The sequence below is a fragment of the Podospora pseudocomata genome, chromosome 6 (assembly GCF_035222375.1).
Source record: "Podospora pseudocomata strain CBS 415.72m chromosome 6, whole genome shotgun sequence".
Classification (NCBI taxonomy): domain Eukaryota; kingdom Fungi; phylum Ascomycota; class Sordariomycetes; order Sordariales; family Podosporaceae; genus Podospora; species Podospora pseudocomata.
The window spans coordinates 2834185-2852966 of record NC_085890.1 but is presented as its reverse complement, the minus strand read 5'-3'; the positions used below and the strand labels follow the sequence as shown (position 1 = coordinate 2852966).

The window sequence follows — 18782 nt, the reverse complement described above, 5'->3', positions numbered from 1 at the left end:
CGGCAGCCCACTGCGGCGATGATGTCGGTCTTGGAGGGGGGCATTGTTGCTTTTTTGTTTTCCTTTCTGCATGTCCTGGGGGTCTTTTTGCACTGGGGGTCAGCCAATAAATGGCACGACAACAACCATTTCCGAGAGTTGCACAGTCGTACCTGCTTCGGGGGAACATGACGAATAAATCAGATGGAGTTCTGGAGAGCCGAGAGAGAGGGCCACGAAAGCTGAAGCTTTACCAATGAATGCTCCGCCCATTTGCCCCGCCTTACAGATCGGGCTGTCCGCGGCTTGTTTTATTTATTTTCTCTCTCTCTCTCTCTCTCTCTCTCTGTAATCTCATCCAATTCCCAGCAATTTGGGTTCGATATCCTCCCTCGCAGAGAAGCTCGAACTCAAACCTGGCCTCGGGCCGAAAGTGCGTTGCCCGGACCCTGTTACGCGACGAACGGCTGCTGCTTCGTCCACTGTGCACAACCGCAGACAGAACCACCACAAGGACTGCAAATTATTCGGAGCCTGTCACCCGGCTCTACCTTGGACGGGTGAAACGGTCGTATCCTTCCAGCGGCAAGACAAGAGATGGTCAGGAAACAGAACAGACAGAGTCTTGAAATTGAAAAGGAAACTCGAACCAAGGCAGTAAGCAGGCCACCTACTCCGCAGGTGCTCCCGGGATCCTCCCCGGCACTAATCCCAACAACCATCAACCCGGCTCCAGCGCGGTGTCAGGCCCTGCATCCGCAGCCCAGAAGCCTGCTGCGTGCTCATTTGGGCGCTGATCACGACGCGCTGGGGAAAATAACAATTAAAATAAAGCAATTCCCAATGCTATTTTTCACCACGGCCTCCACCTAAAGGATTGAAGCCTTCACCGCACACACCCGCCGTTCTTCTTCAACAACATCGGCCGCCGCCATGTTGGGCCATCACAGAGAAGACGGAGGAGGAGGAGGAGGAGGAGGAGGAGACAGTGACAATGATAATGATAATAATGGTGGTGGTGCGGCCTATCCCGCCCCAAGCAGCATGATGCACCACGGCTTGCCCGCTTCCCGACAGCAAGCGAAACCACAATGGCCAAACGCCGGACCCTGGTCGAAACCAGACGAACAGACCGACTACTCCTACTACCAGCAGCAATACAACCAGCGCCATCAGCACTATCCTCCCCGCAACTTTCCCGTCCAGAATCTTCACTCTTACCAAACACGCTCCAACCACCAACGACGACCGTCGAGCTCGCCGAAACCGACGCTCGATCTATCACACGACCGCCGACAGATCCCCCCTGACCTCCTTTCTCCTCGCAGCGACTCTTTCTTTTATAGCTCCCCGAATGCTCGGCGAAATCCGGCCTTGACACCGACCGCCTCCCATTTTCCGAACAGCAGTGCTCGGATGAGGGCCGAGTCGAACCCCGTGTCGAGACCGCCGCCCAGGTCGGCTTTTCCGGGCCTGTCGTCGAACCCTTTCATCATTGAGGCATACGAACCAGAACCAGAACCAGAACCTGAGCCGACACCGCAATCGGAGCCCCCATCGCGGGCGCATTCTCGACCGCCGAGCGATGAGCCGCCACGCAAGTTCCCGCTCCTTGCCCGACATCACGAGCAAATCGGGGGGGCGATGTCTCCAGCCTCGATGATGTCGCGCTTCGAGTCACCGCCCGGCAGCAGGCGAGGCACACCAACCCCATCGGAAGGTACTGTCGTGACAGTCGAAAACTTTTCTCGGCCACGGAAGACGAGCATTCGGTCGCAGCAGTCTGATGGTGCTTTGTCGTCACGACGGATGGGGCTGAGTCGCCCGCAGGTGGAGCCGACGCTGGAAGAGTCGGGAGAGTATCAGAGTGATTATCAACAAGTACACGCGCAATCCCACGCGCCCGGAAATCCGTGGCCTAGGCTTCGGAGACTGTCTGGCTCGTCCTCGCAGTCTTCCAGTACGTTTTCCTCGATTGCGCCTCGCCCGTCGCAGGATCATGCTCCGAGAAGCGAGACTCCGAGAAATATGAACGCCCCCATTGCGGCCTTGGCCGGCCCCTTTGCGAGATCGGTGCTGGGTCCCAGTAGTAGTGGCACTCAGGCCTACGCTCGGGAAGAGCAGGCGGCACAAGAACAACAACAACAACAGCAGCAGCAACAACAGCAACAGCAACAGCCAGTTCAACCTCGAGAGCCACCACCATGGCTCTCAGCACCGGACGAAACCCTTCGGTCGAGCTTTCGATCCCAGCTCACATCCTCCACGGCTCAGGGCACGTTATTCACGGCGACGGGAACCGAGAGAAACAGCGTTCTCACCAAAGCGAGCAGCGTCGGGGATCACCAATCTATTACTAACATCTATGCTCGGGCAAGCTGGTGGCACAGCTCCATCATTGGAGACGATGGGCTTTTGGAGGATGTGATGGGAATGTACGAGAGAGGGTTCAACGATTCGGACATTGAAAGCATACGGAAGAGCATGAGGTTTGCAGACGACGAGGACATTTTTGCGCAGGCTGATTTGGACAACCCGATGCCACGGAGGAACAGCTCGAGGCCTGCAAGCAGCCACCATTCCGACGCCGACGTGGTGAAGGAGAAGATATTGGAAGCGATGAACGACAGCTTGCCAGCGCCAACTGGCATCGCGATTCCGATGGGCAGTCCGGGTTCGAGACAGTCGGTTCCCAAGTTTAGACAGTCGTTACTGCCAACGAACTCGTTGCCGAAGGATTTTGGATTTGGACAGCACATCGCGAAGAGAAATCTGGCTGAAGCCGAAGGGCTGGAGAAGCACGATTCGGCCAAGTTGGTGGATGGGGATGATGTCCCAGTGCAGCAGGCGGTGGAACGGGAGGAAGAGAGACCAGTTTCGCCCTTGTCGCCTGTACAGCCAGAGCTACCGATACCCACGATGCCGATACCAGCGATGCCGATACCAGCTTCTCGCCCTACAACGCCATCTCGCGCTCCGCCACCAATGCCACAGGAACCACCGGAGGAGCCAGGCGCCCGGGACCGGTACGGGTTCCGAAAGGCGGGTCCTAATGTTTCCCGCCAGGCGTATGACGCTTGGAACGCCGGTTATACCGAATACTTGTCCAGGAGACGCAAGAAGTGGATTGCCTTTCTCAAGGACAACTCGCTCATGACGGACCGACCTATACGATTCCCGCCACGCAGCACCAAGACGAAGAGATTCATCCGAAAGGGCATCCCGCCAGACTGGAGAGGGGCGGCCTGGTTTTACTACGCGGGCGGACCGGCGATTCTGAGCAAGCACCGGGGTGTGTACGAAGATTTGCTGAGGCGGGCTGCGTTGGATCCCACCGGACCGGGGAGCATGCCGGGGTTGGTGGGGGAGGTAAAGCCGTTGATTGTGGACGACATCGAGAAGGATTTATACAGGACGTTTCCTGACAATATCCGGTTCAAGCCGCCCAGGCCGGCGCCGCCACCTCCGAGTAGTCCGGTTGGCGGTGAGGAGGGAGATGATGCGGTCGAGGTCGAGCCAGCGCCAGAGCCGGAGATCATCACGTCGCTTAGGAGGGTCTTGCACGCGTTTGCGTTGTATAACCCCCGGATCGGGTACTGTCAGAGTCTGAACTTTCTGGCTGGGTTACTGCTGCTGTTTGTCGAGACCGAGGAGCAGGCGTTTTGGTTGCTTAATGTCATCACCAGGGTTTATCTTCCGGGCACGCACGAGATGAGCCTGGAGGGATCAAAAGTTGATCTTGGGGTTTTGATGGTGGCGCTCAAGGACTCTCTCCCTAATGTCTGGAAGCAAATAGGAGGCGACGAGGACATGGGACTGGGCGGGGGAGGAGGGGGAAAGAAGAAACCCAAACGAGGCCTCCCCGGCAGCGGACACAGGGCCAACCAGCAGAGCGTGAGCGATCCTAATCGGCTCCCTGCCATAACACTCTGCATGACGGCCTGGTTCATGTCTTGTTTCATCGGGACTCTCCCCATCGAGACGGTCCTGAGAGTCTGGGACGTGTTTTTCTACGAGGGGAGCAGGACGCTGTTTAGGGTTGCGTTGACGATCTTCAAGCTGGGGGAGCCCGAGATCAAGGCGGTGCAGGATCCGATGGAGATGTTTGGGGTTGTGCAGCAGTTTCCACGGAAGCTGCTGGACGCGAACGCGCTGATGGATTTGTGCTACAAGAGGCGGAACGGGATCGGGCATTTGAGCCAGGATGATGTTGAGGAGAAGAGGCAGGAGAGGAGGGATGGGATTAGGAGGTGGAAGGCGGAGCAGGAGGCTGCTGCTTTGGGCGGTGGGAGTAGCAACAACGGGGGAACAGGGACGAGGGGGTTGGATTTAGCTGGGGGGGTGGACGGCGGCATGAGGGGGGTTTTTGGAAGGGTGGGTGGGAATAAGTCGGGGGGAAACAAGGAGCAGGTCAGGGCTGCGGAGGTGATGTAGAGTGATCCTCGGCCTGTCTCTGGCTTTGCTTCTGCTGCTTGGAGGAGGGTGGGGGTGACGTTTTGAAGCAAGGAATTTCTTTTGTTTTAGACCACATCACATCACATCACAACCGGGTGCTGTCACGTCGGGGACGTTGTGACAGCAACCGAGGCTTTCTTTTGTCAAAACACACTTTGCGAAAAATCATCAGCTCCGGGGGAAAAAGAGAAGAAGGCTGGAGGGAAGGGGGTCAAAGCATTATAAACGGCGAGGGTCTCTCTGGGGTTCTTGTACCTATTTGGGGAAGGCAAATGGCAAAGGGGGCAAACAAACGGTGATCAGGGGGGGGCATATTCTGGGCTTTTTTTGTTTGTTTATTTTGGGTGGTTCAAAATAGCATAGCATCATCTCTTTTCATTTTCTGTGAAGACTTTTCTTCTTGTTCATATTTCCCTTCTGTTCGTTCTTCTTCAGCATGTTGTGGTGTGTGTAAGTTAGGGACTGGCTGGCTAGTTAGTGAATGCGAAGGAAGAGGGGAGTCGAAAAATACAAAGGAGCGCGTTTGTTCACATCTCGAGATCAAATACATGATGTTTTGTGATGGTGACCTCAGTAATTTGAAGTGCTTGTATTTGATTGATAAAATGACTACCGCTGCCATGTCTTCACCATCAACTAACCCCTCAACATGTATCATATCCCGAATAACTGTCTTGGTAGACTTCGCTGTAATGGGTCAAACCCAACCAAAAAACACACAATTACAATCTCTTTTCCCCCAACTACCTTCTCCCCCATCCTCCTCTCCCAAAACACCACACGAACCCCTCCCAAACAGCAGGTCCAGCAACACCACCCCCCAAAAACCCTCCTAACACGCCCTAGCTCCAAGCACCTCAAACATCAGCCCACCAAGACGCCGCCCGCTGCCGCTCCAAAAGAGCATTCGTCGTTCTCGGAGGAAACCTCGGCGGCACCCCCCCCCCCCACCCCCGGTCCAAAGACCCCAAACATCAAACTAAGACACCTGTTGTTGCTGCTGTGGTCCCTCCCCCCCAGTCGTCGCCGCCCCCGCCTCGGTGCCAAACTTCACCGGCCCCTTGGCATACCTCCCCACATACGCCCTCGCCTCCTTCTCGAACTCCTTCCTCTCATTCTTGTACTGCTCCGCGATTCTTGTTTCCAATGGGTCATCCGGCTGCGGCTCGACAAGCAGTTGTCTAATCGCCTCCAGCACAGTGACAATCTTGGTTGACGGCTTCCAGTTGTCTGTTTTGAGCAACGAAAGGCAGATGGAGCCGTTTGTCTCGTTGGTGATGTTGGGGTGGTAGATGCGGGTTGCGAAGGTGATGGTGGGAGGTTTGAAGGGGTATTCTGGGGGAAACTGCACAATCAGGCCGAATTTACCGCCGGAGTAGATTGATTCCGGGGGTGCGGTGAGGGTGATGTGCCAGAGTGAGATGTTGGATTCCGAGGGGAGGGTGATGGTGATGGAGGGGGGTGGGGAGGTGAGGCAGTCGTTTAGCTCCTGAAGGGCAAAAGGTTAGTCAGTTATTGGGGAGGAAAGGGGAAAGGGAGGGGAGGGAAAAGTAAGTACCTTGGTGATTCTCTTGGACGAAGACATGGTTGCTGTTTTGCCTGATTTGGTGATGAGGGGCTCGGTTTTGGTTGGAATAGATAAGGTAGTAGCTCGTTACGGGAGGAAGAGTTTGGTTTGAGAGGGAGAAGATGTCGACGAGTTATGGGATTTGAGAGTGGAAGTAAGAAGATGCTTGGAGGAGAGTAAAAGTGTTTGTAAAGAGGAAGCTTTAGAGGCGTCGGCCAAGACAGGACCCCAAGCAGATGCAGGGCAGGCAGACAAGGCAGGTGAGTTTGGTGGGGTTGCAGGTGACGCGCGGGGTGCTGCTTGCCCAGCAGGATGGTGGGGCTTTCCCGGCAGGCGGGCTGGCCCCGCCTCCAAATACAGGGGTAGCTCTCGTGAGCTTTGATGTCATTGCTTTTATTAGCAGGCGAGGATGAACTGACGGAATGCGGCAAGAGTAACTGTAAATTCTTAGAAATACTAGAAGGCAGCACTGGGGAAATAGCTCATGATGGACTCATCATAAAACATGCAAATCAACGCAACATTAGCAATGCCCCCATAACCCTTTTCGCTTCAAATAGCTACCCGAAATCACTGACGCCCTCAATTTAACCACCCAGAACACATATGCACCCGCCACTGAGCTTAACAGCAAAGCCCTACTCGACATCCTGCTCTGGCCCCTCATCCTCAGTAGCCTCTTCATCATCCTCCCCATCACCAGCCTCCGCCATCTCCACCGGCCGCTCATGCCCGTCCTCCTCCTCTTCTTCCTCAGCCTCTTCCGCCTCATCCTCATCATCGTCCTCGTCTTCCTCCTCCTCCCCATCTTCTTCATCCTCATCATCCTCATCATCAGCCTGCTCCCCCTCCTCCACCTCATCCACCACCTCGTCCTCATGATCAGATCGAGGTCCCACATCTTCCATCTCGGTATCCACCATTTCCTCATCTGGTCCATCTTCAGCATGGGTCTCTTCTCCTTCATCCTCCTCCTCTTCTCCCTCCTCGTCCTCCTCCATATTATCATCCCCCAATTCAGCAGTCTGATCCCCCTCCTCCATGACCGTCTCCTCCCCTTCCATGACCGTTTCCCCTTCCTCCTCCTCCCCTTCCTCCTCGTCCTCCCCCTCGCTCTCCACCTTAGCAACCTTCCCCAAACTGGGAAACAGCAGACTCTCCGGAATATCATCCTCATAATCCGGCGGCACATCACTCAAGTCACTCTCATCGTCATCATCATCATTCCAACCCCCGGGCCCAGGAGTCGACCTTTCGCTCCCAACACCCACAACCCCCCCAGCATTATTACTCGCCTTACTCGCCTTACTCGCCTTCCTTGAATGTCCACCCGCAGCAGCACCGGAACCCTTCATCTCCACATCCTCCCCCTCCTCCTCCCCCCCCTCCTCCCCCTCCTCATCCTCGCTCTCCCTTGGCGTCCGCCCATTTTTACCTCTGCCGCGGGAGGCACCGCTAACCGCCCACTTTGGCGCCTCAGCAACCCGCAAAACAGCCTGCACGGCATCGTCCGCCTTGCGCAGGATGTTCGGCCGACGAACACCCAGTCTGTGGCTTCGCGGTGCTGCATCCCCTGCCACGGACGCTTTTTCAGAACGGTCAGGCTGCTCCGACACCGCCCGCAACGAGCCGAGAACGGTCTTTTCTTCTTGGGCGACCAGGTTCTGGAGGAGCTTGCTTTTGAGTTCCGCCGCCGGAACCCCAACCCCAACCCCGTCTTGAGAAGCGGACGGTGGTGGTTGCTGAGAGGAATCTTCACCCGGTTGTGTTTCGGTGCTATGTTCAGCTGGCCGGGGCAGCTCAGGTCTGACATCGAGGTAGATGGTTGAGTAGCAGTCTGTGATGAGGTCGTCGATGGGACCCGCCTTCATGAGGTTGGAGTTCAACTTCTTCAGCTCGACCGCTTCCTTCATTGCGTTGAGGGCAGGGTGGGATTCTGCTGCGGGCGTGGTGGCCCACTCGGTGATTTTCTCGCCTACGACGTCGAATTCTTCGGTATTCAACGTCTTAAAGGCGTCCTCGCCGGCGGAGGGGACGTCGAAGGTTTGCCTGATCAGCTTGAGGTAGATTTGGACACAGTACTGCCAGAGCTCGTTGAAGTAGTAAAAGTCAGCGCCGCGCTTGCGAATACGTCGGAGGACAGCCTCGAGGTTGGTTCTGTCGTTCAGGGCGGCGAGGATTTTGGCGACATATTTGATGTAGCGCCAGGTGTAGACGTAGTGCCGACCAGAACGCTCGGCTTCACACTTCCAGACGTTCATCACCATGGTCTTGGTGAACATGTTTTCTCTCAAGACGGCAAAGGCTGCCTTGGCGGCGTCGACGTTGGCAGGGTCGTTCTCGTCCACGGAGTCGGGAAAGAGCACCCGAGCATGCCGCATGATAATGCGATGTTGCCAGTTGGACTTATCCTTGTCTCGCAAGTACCGCAAGCACCGGATAATGTACGCCTCCCACTCCTCAGGGGTATCGACCGTAACTGGTTTCCCTCTGTCGATAGCGTACGGCTGACGCTGAAGAAGATCAGCAGCCTCTTGACGGGGTAAATCCCCCCGACGAACCAGCTTGTCAACCACAGAGACAATCTTGTAGTGCGGCTCGAGAATCGGATCCTGACCACTGCGAGGCTTCGGCAACGCCGACACCACCTCCACTGTCTTCTCGAGCGCCTTCAGAATCATCTTCACTGTGGGACGATGCCGGCGAGTGTTCTCATCCAGCTCCTCGGGCGCCTTGGTGTACATCTTCCACAGGCACTTCGCCACCATGTAAGGGTTCTTCCACTCCTTTGGCTTGCCCTCCATCGCCTTGCGGAACAGGTGAGCCGCAAACTTCCAGACCTGATAGTCTGTCATCTCGTTGTGACGAATCCGTCGGAAAGTCTCGATCCCTTCTGGCTCGATAAACCACCTCTCCTGATCAGAGTGCTTGAACGGCTCCATCGCAAACGGCTCCCGGCTGGAGGCATACATCCGCATGCCAAACTCGCGGTACATGTCGTTCAGCGCCTCCTTCTCATCTTCTGAAGCCCCATACGCGTGCGGGTCAGCCGACCAGGCATACGAATGCGACAACGCCAGCGTGTAACAGTGGATAGAGCTTCGCTGGAACTTCACCAGCTCAGCCCGGTCCTTGTTCATCTTGTCCGCGCTCCAGAGGACAGACTCGTCCAGCTCATAGTCGAAGCACTCGGCCAGACGGAACCACGCATCCCAACGGTCGGGGGTGAACTGAAGCTGGAGGCGCAGGTACGTGGCGCCAATGCGGAGATCGTCAGTAGCGCCCGGTGTTTGGCGCCGCGCGAGCTCGACGCCCTTAAATTTGGTTAGACCGATCATGCCGAGGAGGAAGTACCACCCGTGCTTGGCGGGAGCGCTGTCCACGGTGTTAATGGTGACGGCGTCGAGGTCGATACTGCCGTCGAGCGCCTGGAAGAGGTGCAAGGGGTGGATGGGAGTCTTGAGGTACTCGGTGTAATTGCGCAGATTGTGCGTCATCTGGGGATTGGACTTGGTAGTCCCAATCGCCTGCTGCATCCGCTCAATCGTGGTCTTGAGATCCGATTTCAGGAGATCCTTCATCGACATCCTGTTGGCAAGGACGGTGATCTTCTCGACAAGCTGCAGAGCCTGGCGCTTCTCGAGATTCTCAGGCTCGCAGCCATGCTCCTGAACCTCCCAGATACCAACTCCGAGCTTCAAGCCGTGCAGATCGTAAAGGACCTGCCCCAGGTAATCTTCCCAGTTCTCAATGTTCCTCTGCTTCAGGAGCTCCACCCGCATCATCTTGAGGAAGATCTTGTTGGACGACTTGCAGCTCTTGCGCAGACCGAGAACTTGATGAACGGCCGCCAGGTACTCGGCCAAGTCGTTTTCGTAGTTGGGGAAAGCGTCTGGATGCTGCTGAATGCCGACCTTGAGCATGGTATACTGAAGGGACCAAGTTCTCACCTGCATCTCCTGAAGCTTGTTGAGGAACGATCGTAGAGTTGAGTTGTTGGCCGGTGCCGGTCTCATCCCGATGCGAGTCTCGTCCTCGTACATGGCTGCTACATGAAGGAGGCAGCTGAGTTTGGCGAGGGCCGAGAGGGTTGACTTCAAATGCTCCTCATCAATGATGTCGAATGCGCTGTTGTCGTTCAAGGCCAAGTGCAATGATTGTATGATCAGATCATCCAGCGCCTTGATCATGGTCATAAACAGGGCCCTCCTTGGTTCGGGTGGTGTCTCGAGGTAATCTGCATGTTCAAAGTCGGTGATGATGGTTTCGATGCTCCTCAAAAAGCACGAGAACTGTTTGGTCGCATAGCTAATCTTGCCGTACGCCTCGCCCAGTCGTGACCATAGCAACAGCCTGAGCTCCGTGCTGCTTCGCTTGAGGAACTTCCACAAGTCCGTCAGACTCTGGCTTGCGCACTCCAAGAGCGGCAACTTCTGTTGCTTTGCCCATGAGTGGTCACCGTCGGTTCCATTTGGCTCCGACGTGCCAGGCACCGTGATGTAAACATTTTCCGGGTTCAAAACCGGTTCTAGACTGTCAATCACAGAGGTTGGATCACCCATGTCCTCCTGGAAGAGACCCAAGAAGAAGTCCATCGTCGTCAACTTTGATATCTCGCGTTCGGCAGCAGCGGTTGAAATTTCGGGCATAACAGCGTTGTTGGGCAATGTGATTTCGCTGATGGAGGACTCGAGAAGATGATCGTACATGCTGTGCCAGCAGTTGAGGATATGATCTCGTGGTGTGTCTTTCGCCAATGTTGTGGCATACACTCCAGCCCACAGGAAGCGTGACGAGAGCTCGTCGTCTGTGTTTGGATTCCGTTGTCTTGTGACTTCCGTCGTGAGGTCCATCCACTTGTCCACACGCAGCTGAATCTCAACCTTGGTGCTTTCTTCCGCCGTGCTGTTAGGGTTGGTGGTGCGTTCATAGACGTCCAGGTAGAGTTCAAACACCATATGTACCAGCTTGACTAACTCAAGATGCGCCTCATGGTCGCCCTTCGCAAGGCACAAGTCGAGCTCGTAGGTGACCCTCTCGTATATGCTGGAGCCAAACTGTGTGATAACATCCGACAGCGTTGTCTTGGTGTGGTCTGGCCATTTGGTCCCAGTGTATGTAGGCATAATGATCTTGAAAAACTCAAACACCACGTCTTGAACGGGGTACCATCCATTGTTGATCTTTTCAACAAAAGCTCGAACGCCCCGGGTCTCATCGAACGCCGGGGCCTCATTTGCTCGCTGAGACCCTGACTTGGTGTGCTCAAGGAAGGCCGAGAGACTGAGCTGCGGGCGCTCACGCTTACTTAGCAGGACAGTGGCATTCTCCTCGTCAAACTGGAGAATCGAATCTCGAAGATCAACGGTTGATAGATTCTGAATCTTCCCCATCCGGTCGTCAGACGCACACGAATCAAGGACCTCAGCTATTCTTTCCAGTGTCACATGGTCCGTTACTCCAAGATTCTCCAGAAGATTCTTGGTCGTTTGAAACAGATTCTGGTCAGCGGCCTGTAACGGTTGCAATTGCGTCGCGAGAAGCCGGGCAGGATCCACAATCTCTTCCGCCGCTGTTTCTCGTCGCCCTGTTTCCCGCCGTCGAGTCCGCTTGCTCCGCTTGCCCTCGGCCGCCTCTTCTTCCGGGGGATCGGGAAGCCCAGCAACTGACTGAGAACGCTTCCTGGAAGGCAAAGCACGCTCCTTGCCCGTTGCTTCACCCAGGGATGCCGGCTCTGCCACCATTGGCGTGGATTCTTCCTCCGCCGCTTGTGGTTTCTCGGATTGCTCGCCCGAAGCTTGTTCGTCTTTCACAGCACATTCAGATGACCTGTCGGGAGGAGGCGAGGAATCCGGAGGCAAAAGTTGCATATCTATTTCCATCTGGATGTCCTCATCGTCGGCCGCATCTGGAGTTTCCAAAAACACCGCCTGTCCTGAAAGCCCCTCTTCCTCGACGAAACGCGCCATGGCCGCACCCAGCTCTGTCCAGGAGGAGCTCGCGGCAGAAATAACATGTCGTGGGGGTGGGACATCTGTTGTCTGTTTCTTGGGCACAGCCAATGACTTTGCAGGATTCGGAAGAAAGGGTATTGCATCTTGATACCGTTTCAGCATAGGAGGAAGTCCTCGTTCCACAAAGGGCTTCATTATCGGATGGCCCAGCGCCATTTCATCCCCTAACACTTGAAGCTGGTCTTTGAGATCCTCGCCCGCATATCCTTCTGCCAGCGAAGGGGGCTCCACCTCGTCCACCGCAGGGTCATCGTCCAATTCGATGGCAGCCTCCAAGCTGTAGCGACTAATCCGGCTGCTCTTCAGGAAAGCAGCGATGCGGGCGGTTTTTCTCCATAACTCGGCGTCTGAGGGGTCACGGTCGAGCGCGGCGCTGAAATCCTCCAGTGCCTTCCTGGCATCTTCCAACACAGCTGGATCCTCAAGAGCGGCCGACTTGGCCACGAAAGCTTTTCGGATCTTGCGCCTAATCCGATCGACGATAAACTGGCCGTGGTTTTTGTACGCGAGGTAGAAGGCTTGTGGGAGGGTGTTGCTCAGGGTGTCGGTCTCTGCGGCAGCGGCATCGAGCACTGTCGCAAACGTGGGCTCAACAGCCAGGACGCCATCTTCGCCCGCTTCGGCCCGCTCGTACTCGGTCTTTGCCTCTGGATATTTGAAGATTTCGGAGCTGAAAAGGGCGTTGTAGGCGTCGGCCGCGTCATCGAAGAACTTGGGGCCTTGCGAGTGTAGTTTGAGGGCGGTTTGGAATAGCTTCAGGGCATCTTCCACCTGGATATCTCGAGTGTTGTCGATCTCCTCATCGACGATTTCGTCGGGTTCGACATTGATTGCTTGAAATGCGGGCTGGGCGGCGAAGCGATTAGCATTGGTTCTGTGTGGTTTCTCCATGGTTGATGGAGCTGGATGGGACGGTGCAAGAGACTTGCCATGTTGACGCCGGTGAAATGCCAAAGTGGTCATGCAGGACTCCGTTGGATGAACTGGCGCGACTGTCAGTGGTAGGCTAGGGTTGAAAGTCTCAAGCTGCTGCCATGTATCCGTATGCGCAAGTAGTTGAATGCGCATGTCCGTCTCCAAATCCTCCAATAACCAAATCGCGGTTGGTATATTTCGAGACGCGACATGCCGGCCGGCAGCTTTCATTGGCACTCTCTTGGCACCGCCCGAAGTGCAGAGTGTGACGATATGCCTGCCCGGCCCGGGACCGTGCGCGGCCTTACAAGGAACACCAATCCCACTGGGCCCCACTGAAGCTGTCGGCTGCAGGAGACATTTGGCATTTGGGCCACTGTGCAGCAACACCACGGGGTAGGCCAGACCAGAGCAACCCGACATCACCCCCTCGCATTCGTCCAGTCTTGTGCAGTTGGGGCATCAGACGTTCCTGGACTTGGGGATTGCAGCGCGCATACATGTTTATATCCAAATAGCACCGCTTCAGCTCTCAATCGCCACTACCCACCCAGGTTCCAAGCCAACCGCAAGGTCCAAGCTCCCGTCTCTTCTTCTTAAGACCAGCTTCGTCTTCTCGAGCTCTCTGAGGGGCATCTCATTCCCGTCGCAACGGCGCATCCATCATGGTAGCGCCAGCGGTTCCCGAGTTCGTCTGCCTCCACCTCAGTTATTGCCAGGCACTCTTCAATAACCACTAACACTGCTCTCAGGGTCACGGAAGAGGTCCTGCACGAAGCAATTGAGGCTCGCACCGAGTCTCTGAGCTCCCTTCGTGAACTGGGCCCCCCTGACCTCGTCCACCTCGTCAAACAACCATTGAGACAACAAACCAAGCAAGTTGGGGTGTACCACCATGTCACCGGTGTAGATGCCTCGTCGTCAGCCAGTCTGGCTGCCTACATCAACACTCTTGCATACAAAGAGTTTGGCCCCTCGGCAACTACAAAGACGCTCGAGGGCACCTACTGGTACGCTTACACCCACGATTGTGTATTCAGCACGTTAGCTGACAACTCCTTCTTTCCAGCTGCTACAATGCCTTCTCCCGAGTCGATATGCGCGTGCATGCCCCCTTTCCTGGTTCAGTAGAAGCTTACTGTATTGACGAGCGCGGCGAAAAGCGCAAGGCAACCGACGAGCTCTGGCTAGAGACATATCTCTGCAGTGTGTTGCGAGCCTATTCTTATGCCGACGATGGAACAGGTGATGCTATAAGGAAGATCATGTGCGTGAGACGGTTCAACCCCGTCACTAACACGGAGACCGAACATCGCTTCCTCAGCGCAGCCGAGCAGCTATTTTTCAGGGGTACGTTGTCACACCAGAATACGTCAACGACGAGCGATTGCTAATGGACGGGCAGGCTGGTCGCTCGGGTCCGACTCGGTTGTACAGGTACCCAACGTTGTTTCGAACCATCTCACGACTGGTCTGATAAAATACTTTCACACTACCGGTCGCTACGCCTCGGGTATCAACTTGTTCGAGAAATTGCGCACGCAGAACGTTGAGGTTGCATCTTTGCTGGCCAAGGTCATGTTCATGGGCAACGAGGAGGTACAAGGCATCCGCGTCCTGCACGAAGCCATCAAGGAAATGCCCATGGATTATGTCATGCTGGACACGCAAGCCGAATTCCTGTTGAAGAAGGCCGAGACTGCCACCACTCCCGAACAGAGGGAAGAGAGACTACGGCTGGCTCTTGGCTGCGCCGACCGAAGCACCATCGCAGCACCAAGCGAGTTTGGAACATGGGCTAGACTCGCCCAGGTCTATGTGGCCATGGAAGATTGGGAAAATGCGCTGACGACACTCAACTCGTGCCCGATGTTTACCTACCAGGATAAGGATGCACCGGTCATGCCGGAGCCGAAGGAGTATCACTTGCCAACCCTCCCCGAGACGAGGCTAGACGAGATCGACAGTGAGCCCGATTTTCGTTACTCGGAGCAGATTGACCCGAGTCTCTTGGGCCTCCGCGCGGCCACGTATCGTGGCACCTTCAAGCAGGCCTACGCCATCTTGACCGAAATGACAGCCAAGATTGGCTGGGACCAGCTGCTCAAGATCCGGAGCAACGTCTTCGTCATGGAAGACGAGTACCGTGAGAAGCAGGAATCCTCGCATTACCCCGCGAACCGAAATCCTAGCACCGATGTTCTTCGCGGAAGCCCTGACCCAGGCGTTAACGGAGAAACTGCGGTGGGGGAGACTGAGGTGGCTGAAAAGAGCGAAGAAGCTGGCCAGGAAGCTGACGGTGAAAATCTGGCGCCACCAGCGGCCAAGGGAAAGCCCGAAGATATCGAGAGACCTTCGAGTGCCATGGACCCCGATGTGGTGAAGAAGGCAGAAGAGAAGGTGAGTGCAGCAGTGTCTGACCACGTAGGGCCAGTTGCTAACATTGGACAGGGTTCCGAGGACCACTCCTCCCGGCTTAATAACAAGCGGCTGTGTGAGCGTTGGCTTGACAGCCTTTTCATGGTACTCTACGAGGACCTCCGCGTCTACACAATATGGCGTACCCAGATGGCTCAGTACCGCGCTCAAAGCATGCAGTACAAGAAATCTCCTGAGGAGTGGGAGATTCTTGGCAGCCTTGCCGAGCGCCTCCAGCACACGGACGAGGCTGTGGAGGCATACCGTGCCTGTCTCGGACAGCGGTTTAGCCCCAAGGCCCTTGCGGGTATCTTGAAGGTGTTTATGAAGACCAAGCTCACACGAGATGCGGTTGCGGCAGTCATCCGGCTGGTAACTTGGCAGTATAGGTGGTACAGCGAGTTCTCGCCCGAGCTGCTACACACAATTCGCATTCTCATTGAGGATGAGGGCGCCGTCAAGATTCGGAGCATCATTCAGGCCACCAACCTGCCGCAGAACGTCCTGGACCTCACGCACCACTACGCGGCGCTTTGTGCTACTTTCAGAAGCAGTGGCACAGAGGGTTAGGAAATCCAACGCATCGGTGATCGCACAGCTTCGCCTAAGCCTGCCGAGTCTATCAAGAACTTCATGGTTCATTACTCGAATCTTTTTACTGGTGTCAAAGCGCAGATGTACTGAGGGTCAATTTAGCAGCGTTTTTTTGTTGGTGTTGGATGGGGGGTGTTAAAAGAAAGACGGGCTTTAATCTTTGAGTTGTTTTATTATAGCGAAGCATGACAAAGTTTTTTGGGGTTCATTTATAGCATGGGACGACTGATATAGTGCGGCTCTTGTTGATCTCGGACTTAGACCTCTTGCTTGGGTCTCGGGTACCTGCATGCATGATGACACTTGGTCAGGGGTATGTTCTCTTCAAGAGACGCTTCAGCCACGATAGAGGATCGTCCATTTGGTCTTTTCTAGAGACTATGTCGACGTATTCGAATCTCCACCCTTTCTTTTCGTATTGTACAACACCCGCAGTGTCGGCCCGTCAAGCCCCCTTTTGGACACACAAAAGACCAATGAAGCCCCTCCCAGACAGCTCGGCCTGCAGGTCTTGTACCCCACCAGATTGTCACCATCAGAGCTCAAGCTCCTCCTGAGGTACAGTAGCGCGGTCAGACGAACCCCTCATTGAATCCCGCGCGCGGGGATATGATAACGTCATAAGGTGAGGGAGTGGGTGGGAAATTATTAGGAGAGTAGAAGGTAGCCGAAGCCTTTCGTTCTACCTATAAGAGGGCTGTTTTCGTCTCTGAAATACCTTACGCTGTACCATGCTCTCTATTCTGAGACCAATTCCCAGACAAGTAGCCAGGATAAGTCTCCGCCCTTTTCGATCTTCGTCTTCCATTTACTCATACCCGGCCATCTCGCGTTCGCTGGCAACAATGGCTTCGACTAAGAAGACAACGTATGTTTCCCGCTCTCTTCCCTTTCGCCGCCTTAACTAACGTTCACTTTTAGCAAACGGTATCCCCTCAACGTCCCAGGTCTCTCCATCCCAGCCATCGGCCTCGGAACCTGGCAATCCTCCCCCGGCGAGGTCGGAAAGGCGGTTGAGGCGGCTCTTCGGAATGGATACCGCCACATTGACACGGCCTTTGGGTATCGCAACGAGAAGGAAGTCGGGCAGGGGATCAAGGCGTCTGGCGTCCCCCGGGAAGAGATCTGGCTGACGACCAAGCTGGACAACCCCTGGCACAAGAGGGTGAGGGAGGGGTTGGAGAAGAGCCTGGAGAACTTGGGGGTGGAGTATGTCGATTTGTTCTTGGTGCACTGGCCGGCGAGTATTGATCCGGAGAGGCAGGGGGAGAATGAGGGCAAGGGGGAGGTGTATCAGGATTGGGATTTTGTCGATACCTGGAGGGAGATGCAAAAGCTGGTGGAGACGGGGAAGGTGAAGGCTATCGGGGTTAGTAATTTTGGGATTAAGAACCTGGAGAGGCTTCTTAATGATCCTTCTTGCAAGGTACGTTCATTCTTTTTGATTCCATCTCGAGAGATAACGGTCGCTGATGGAGAGAAAAGATGGTCCCGGCCGTCAACCAAATCGAACTTCACCCTGGCAACCCCTCCCCTAAGCTGATCGCCTACAACACGGCCAAGGGGATTCACTCGTCGGGGTACTCCCCTCTCGGAAGCAGTGACTCGCCGTTGTACACCAACGACACGATCAAGGCTATTGCTGAAGCTAAAGGCAAGACGCCGCAGCAGGTGCTGCTCGCGTGGGGGGTTCAAAAGGGGTGGAGTGTCCTGCCCAAGAGCGTCACTGAGTCGAGGATCAAGGCCAACTTTGAGCTGGATGATTGGGAGTTGACTGAGGAGGAGGTTAAGAAGATTGATGCTATTCCTGACCGGTTCAAGGTGTGTGGGGATGATTGGTTGCCGATCAAGGTTTTCTTTGGGGATGATGAGTAGATTTGAGACGGACGAGTTGCGCTTGTTTGTTGGCAGCTATGTAGCTTAGGGGGGTGGGGGATTTTCAATCGAGAACTCTATCTTCAGCGGAGTGTTTAGCATTTGGGAAATTGTCCTGCTATTTTCGCGCCGCCATGTTTCCATCCTTCACTAGATCGCCCCGGGGCCTTTTCTCATGGAACTTTCAACGCCAAATACAAAAAGGGGGTATCTCAAAGCACACCTCGCTTCCTCGTTCCGCGCCCAACACATGATAGCTTCATCATGCTGATCCAAGCCCACCATCAACACCCATATCCATGCTCATATCCCCCCTACAACTTGCCCCTACCCTCCCTCTCCTCATCATCCCTCACCACCACCCTCACCATCTCCCTAATCTCCCCCGCCAGCTTCTCCCCCTCCTCCTCATCCAACTCATCCCTCTGCCCACGCCCAAACATGGTACTAGTAAACCTCTCATTCCTCTTATCCCTCAGTTCTGGCCTGGGGATAACGTGAAAATGGCAATGGGGCACCACCTGCGCCGCCGCCGCTCCGTTGTTTTGCACCACGTTCCAGTCTTTGATGCCTGTCGCTCTGGAGACTGCTGTCGAGAGGATCCGGAGGTACTTCCCCAGCTCGGCGGATTCGGCGGGGGTGACGTCGGTTAGTTTTGGGCGGTGGGCGCGGGGGCAGAGGAGGAGGTGGCCTACAGAGAGGGGCATTATGTCGAGGAAGGCGATCAAAAGGGGGGTGGAGAGGATCAGGTGGGTTGATGGGTGGGGATGGGTTAGGGTTGGGGAGAGGGATTCAGGGGCGGGGGGAGGATGGGGGTAGGGGGGGTAGGTGAGGGAGATGTGACAGAAGGGGCAGTCGGTTTCTTGAGAGGGGGGGGTGGTGGTGTCGAAGGTTGAGGCGGAGGGGAGTGGTTGGGTGGGTGGTGATGGGGGGTTGTCGTTGGAGGACATGGGTTGTTTTGTTGG

The 18782-nt window shown here is 55.5% G+C and overlaps 6 protein-coding genes across 6 annotated transcripts; 3 read left to right on the top strand and 3 right to left on the bottom strand.

Annotated features, from left to right (window-relative positions):
* Positions 1-912: 912 nt before the first annotated feature.
* Positions 913-4413, top strand: QC762_607140 (uncharacterized protein; the record flags this gene model as incomplete). The annotated part of the gene is given in 2 exon segments (XM_062892403.1): positions 913-2911; positions 2927-4413. The coding sequence occupies 2 exon segments, from the start codon at positions 913-915 to the stop codon at positions 4411-4413; spliced, it is 3486 nt and encodes a 1161-aa protein (XP_062740938.1).
* A 1000-nt stretch (positions 4414-5413) lies between these two features.
* On the bottom strand, positions 5414-6019 carry QC762_607130 (uncharacterized protein; the record flags this gene model as incomplete). Its single annotated transcript, XM_062892402.1, has 2 exons — positions 5414-5923; positions 5993-6019. 2 exons carry the CDS (start codon positions 6017-6019, stop codon positions 5414-5416), a joined length of 537 nt encoding a protein of 178 aa, XP_062740937.1.
* A 620-nt stretch (positions 6020-6639) lies between these two features.
* On the bottom strand, positions 6640-12906 carry HIR3 (Histone transcription regulator 3; the record flags this gene model as incomplete). Its single annotated transcript, XM_062892401.1, has 1 exon — positions 6640-12906. One exon carries the CDS (start codon positions 12904-12906, stop codon positions 6640-6642), a length of 6267 nt encoding a protein of 2088 aa, XP_062740936.1.
* Positions 12907-13199: 293 nt separating this feature from the next.
* BUD7 (bud site selection protein) lies at positions 13200-15918 on the top strand (the record flags this gene model as incomplete). The annotated part of the gene is made up of 5 exons (XM_062892400.1): positions 13200-13618; positions 13683-13940; positions 14000-14280; positions 14336-15330; positions 15382-15918. Exons 1-5 carry the CDS (start codon positions 13596-13598, stop codon positions 15916-15918), a joined length of 2094 nt encoding a protein of 697 aa, XP_062740935.1. The 5' UTR covers positions 13200-13595.
* A 755-nt stretch (positions 15919-16673) lies between these two features.
* On the top strand, positions 16674-17924 carry QC762_607100 (uncharacterized protein; the record flags this gene model as incomplete). The annotated part of the gene is made up of 3 exons (XM_062892399.1): positions 16674-16810; positions 16864-17368; positions 17428-17924. 3 exons carry the CDS (start codon positions 16674-16676, stop codon positions 17815-17817), a joined length of 1032 nt encoding a protein of 343 aa, XP_062740934.1. The 3' UTR covers positions 17818-17924.
* Positions 17925-18131: 207 nt separating this feature from the next.
* Positions 18132-18767, bottom strand: QC762_607090 (uncharacterized protein; the record flags this gene model as incomplete). The annotated part of the gene is made up of 1 exon (XM_062892398.1): positions 18132-18767. One exon carries the CDS (start codon positions 18765-18767, stop codon positions 18132-18134), a length of 636 nt encoding a protein of 211 aa, XP_062740933.1.
* Between the last annotated feature and the right edge of the window lie 15 nt (positions 18768-18782).